At 36.1% G+C, this 4,131-nt stretch overlaps 1 protein-coding gene across 2 annotated transcripts; it reads left to right on the plus strand.

Annotated features, from left to right (window-relative positions):
* The first annotated feature begins 524 nt into the window (after positions 1-524).
* Positions 525-3,712, plus strand: LOC105936925 (cornifelin). Of its 2 annotated transcripts, none has more exons than XM_036140910.1 (4): positions 525-633; positions 2,911-2,988; positions 3,118-3,305; positions 3,440-3,712. In XM_036140910.1, exons 2-4 carry the CDS (start codon positions 2,928-2,930, stop codon positions 3,563-3,565), a joined length of 375 nt encoding a protein of 124 aa, XP_035996803.1. In that variant the 5' UTR covers positions 525-633; positions 2,911-2,927; the 3' UTR covers positions 3,566-3,712. The 2 variants fall into 2 exon arrangements, with proteins under 2 accessions (XP_035996803.1, XP_012733429.1); XM_012877975.3 differs by having other exon boundaries at positions 526-623.
* Positions 3,713-4,131: the final 419 nt, after the last annotated feature.

Raw genomic sequence — 4,131 nt, forward strand, 5'->3', positions numbered from 1 at the left:
TGCATGAAAATGTCTCCCTTGGATAACGCAAGGTCATGTGTGTTGTTCAATAAAATCTCATGTTACCATTCTTGATTAACCACATTCCCACTTAGTAGCAGTCATGACTGTTTTTGCTTTGTAAGTGTGTCAAACTTTTCTTCATATTTAGCACAGGTTCTATATTGATCATGTTCTTTTTATTATTCATTTTTGCGATAAAAAACTTTCTTTGAATCACATGAAAGTAGTGAAAGATGGAATTTTAAAGAAAACATTTTAAAGAACAGGTGGAAATAAATATCTTTAAAGGCAAATGACTGCCAGTTAGAGAAACTCACATGTATGTGAAAGGTACACAGCACAGTTGCTACGTCTGATTGGGGTGTGGTTGGTGGTGGTGTCTCTGCAAGGGGCAGCATTCTTTAGATCTGACATGTTGACCACACCTGCACACATATAAACAAATGGACGAGCTTCATTGTCATTTAAACCCCACTTTCCACAATCATTCTGGTTCTGCGGCATAGTTGTTTTTTTTTCTTTCCCCGGAGATCAGAATAACTCAGAACACGCCACACCTCACACAACCAAAGTTCTTTCAGCACTCTCCTAGGTGACAACAGGGCTTCCAGAATCATCAGGTAAGCTTTGGTGTGTTTGTGAAAACATCAGTTTTTTTTTTACTAAGGAACCTTAGTATTATCTGCAGACATAAATAGGTATTTTATTATGGTTGTTTTAAAAATAATCAACTGTAATTGTCATGCAAACGGCTACTTGGTTACAGTTCTGTTGCCAAAGTTAATCCAATTCATTCAAGTTCTGCAGTAGTGTTTTTTTGCTTAATTGAGAGTTCTCAAATGTTAAAGAAATTAGTTTAGCCAAGATTAGTATGAACCCAAACCTCTACCATAGCAAAACCTAGACATGCCATGTTTCTCCCTGATCTATGTTAGATTAATGCAGATCCATTTGATGTAATCTAATTTCCAAAATGCTTTAAACACAGTAAATTCAACATATTGTTTCTTCCTTTTTTATTGTTTAGTATTATGACAGATGTACAAATATCTTAATCCCAAAGACATATGTACAGTTTGTCATGTCTTCGTCCATAGCTTGTTCGATGCTATTAAGTTTAACTATATTTGTAGAGTTTCACAACAAATGCCTTCATGAGGCGTTTGAAGAAAAGACAAAAAGATCTAAATCATATGCAATTACGCTGACTCCTATTCTGGTTCCCTGTGTTTTTTAACAGCCAGTTTATTGGTGGATGTTAAATAATGCATGCTTTAAAATTTTTTTACGTAAACTAATTTTATCCATGACATCATTTTCAATTAAAAACAATAAAATTAACTTTTAAAACCTAAACAGACTATTATCTGTGCAGTTATTTAAATATTAGTTTGTATTCAATATTCGTAGATCCAGGTTTAAAACCTGGTTGTGTCAGGAAAGGCATCCTGTGTGCAAGTTTTCATGATGTGCTGTGGTGACCCTGAATAAGGGAGCAGCCAAATGGACTCACATTGGGTATTTAGTAATTCCCAGTTACTTTGTTGTTGTTGTTAATTCCTCTGTGGTGTAGTGGTTTCATATCTTTAGCTTTGGGGTCTTGGATTAAAGCCTGGATGTGTTAGGAAGGGTGTGGTGAGAGGCGACCCTTAAATAAGGGATCTGCTGAAAGGAATCTCTCTCTGTCTTCCACTATCCCCTATTGACATGTTAGCTCAAAAAGGAACAGCTAATTAATAGTTCTTAAACTATCTTTCACATCCCTGGACCTTAATGTGGTCTAGTTTGTAAACTTCACCATCCATACAAGCAGTCAAATGACTCATAATGACCATGACTCATGCCTCCTCTGGAAAACCCTGAAAGGCCTGTCCTTTACAGATGAATATACTGGGAGTTTTTTTAACCTAAATTGTTTGAATGCTAAACGACAACCAGCTCTAATTTATCACCAGTTCAGAGCCATTATGTGAGAACAATAAAAATAACTTACATAAGATCAGTGTCAGAACTTTAAGAAAAACTACTTTTTGTTTCTTCCTTTTAGACACAAATATGTATTCACAGATGAAGGGTGCACAAATCATGCATACTTTAAGACAAAAAGTTGGAGTAGACACATATTTTAAATCACAAAGTGGAAATATATATTTTAAAAATCCCAATAATATATTTACGAGGAACAGTGGAAACATAGTATTTGTCAAATCTCCATGACAGTATTGTGTGACCCCCTTTCATTTCATTGTAACAGGATATAACATGAATATATAACATGTTATAGCAGTCATTTGCTATAACATGAATAATGCAGCAATGTGCTGTCTACTGAAGAGAACATCTGCATCTCAACATGGTGGATGCTTGAAACAGAAGTTTGAGTTATAATTATTTGGCCACTTGGGGGCGCTCATAAAAAAATTAAATTTCAGTTCTCAGCCAGTCAGCCTATAATATGATAACTTGATTCTAACACACAGATCAAAGAGGTTTGGACAAAAAGGGTCACCCGTATTTCAAAGACAGAACTTGATGTTCCTCAAAATCCTGTTAAAGTCCTCATGTTCAGACTGTTGAGGGTTGCTTTTGTTTTTTCCTCTTCCCTGCCTGCTCTGTTTCTGTGCTCGCTGTGATTTTTTTAAAAGCTGAATGGACAATGTGTTGCTGGGAGTGTGGCCAACATCAGATCACAGGCGATACACCAACAAGGGGATAGGTGGTTGAGTTTAGCTCAGTAATACAGACACTGACAACTTGAAAATACATCCTTTGCTACCCTAATCTAGTACTAAGGACATCCGTAGTCTGGAAGGCTAAAAGGGTTATAAGACATCTACTCTAATGTTTCATATTGTATAATTAATATGTGAGGTGTTCGCATTTTCTGACCATTTTCTGCTTTGTCAGCCAAAGTTTGGTGAAAGATGTCTGCAGAAACAGATTGGAACTCTGGCCTCCTCAGCTGCTGTGATGATACCAAATCTTGTAAATATCGACAATTTTGTATCCAGCTAAACATTTACCTTTTTATGACCCTATTTTCTCATATTATTTCACTACAAAAGCTGCTGAAGAATATGTATTTACAGCCTTTTCCTGTTATTTTTTTTTCAGGCTGCTATGGTTTCTGGTGCTGCCCCTGTCTTGCCTGCACCGTCGCAGGAAATTTTAATCAGAACCGCTGTCTCCCACTGTGTGACATATGCAGCCCTGCTGTGATGTCTGCTTTTGGGATACCTCTGTGTGTGCCCCCTGCGGGCTTAGCCCTGAGAGTCGGCGTTCGGTACAAATACAACATTAAGGTAAAACATGCTTGCTTGTTCCACGTTAGAATGATGACTTAGAAAATGATCTCTGTCCAAACCGCTGAAGAAGATTCACTTTATGAAATTTTTTATAAAACAGAAGGACAACAACTTGTACCTTTTCTCCACAGGGTTCTCTCTGTAAGGACATCGCCACGTCCTGCATCTGTGTGTGGTGCTCCTGGTGCCAGTTGCATCGGGAACTAAAGTATCGCAAGGTCGGCCCTGCTGTTGTCAACATGCAGCCCACCAAGTAATGAAAAGCTACTGAGGTTTTATAGCTGCTGATCCAAAATATTTAGCAACCATAGTGATTTTTGTTAAGGTGATCATCTTCAGTTAAAACCTATGTAAATGTCCAATCTTATCAGGAATTGCTATTAAAACATGATTTACATAGAAAATCCCAGTCTTGACTTTTCCACATCACTCCTTTCAACAACCCTTTTCTTACAGTTCACATTATGACCTAGAGTACCCTGTATTAAAGTCTGAGTAGACTTCATTATTTTATGAAATAACTGAACACTGAGATGAAGGATTAAAACATTTTTCATGTGTTTCTTTGAATATATAACAGACCTGCATCTGCTTCTCGGCCTGTTGTAAGGTGGTTTTACATCTTAGCTATATGACTTATATGAAGGTTTTAAAAGTGTGTAATTTACAGCACATTATCAATCTATCATACCTATCAATCATTATCAGCTAATGTATGGTGTTACTTAACTCTATATTCATTCTGTGGTTACTAATATATATATATATATATATATATATATATATATATATATATATATATATATATATATATATATATATA

Source organism: Fundulus heteroclitus, chromosome 9 (genome assembly GCF_011125445.2).
Source record: "Fundulus heteroclitus isolate FHET01 chromosome 9, MU-UCD_Fhet_4.1, whole genome shotgun sequence".
Taxonomy (NCBI): Eukaryota; Metazoa; Chordata; class Actinopteri; order Cyprinodontiformes; family Fundulidae; genus Fundulus; species Fundulus heteroclitus.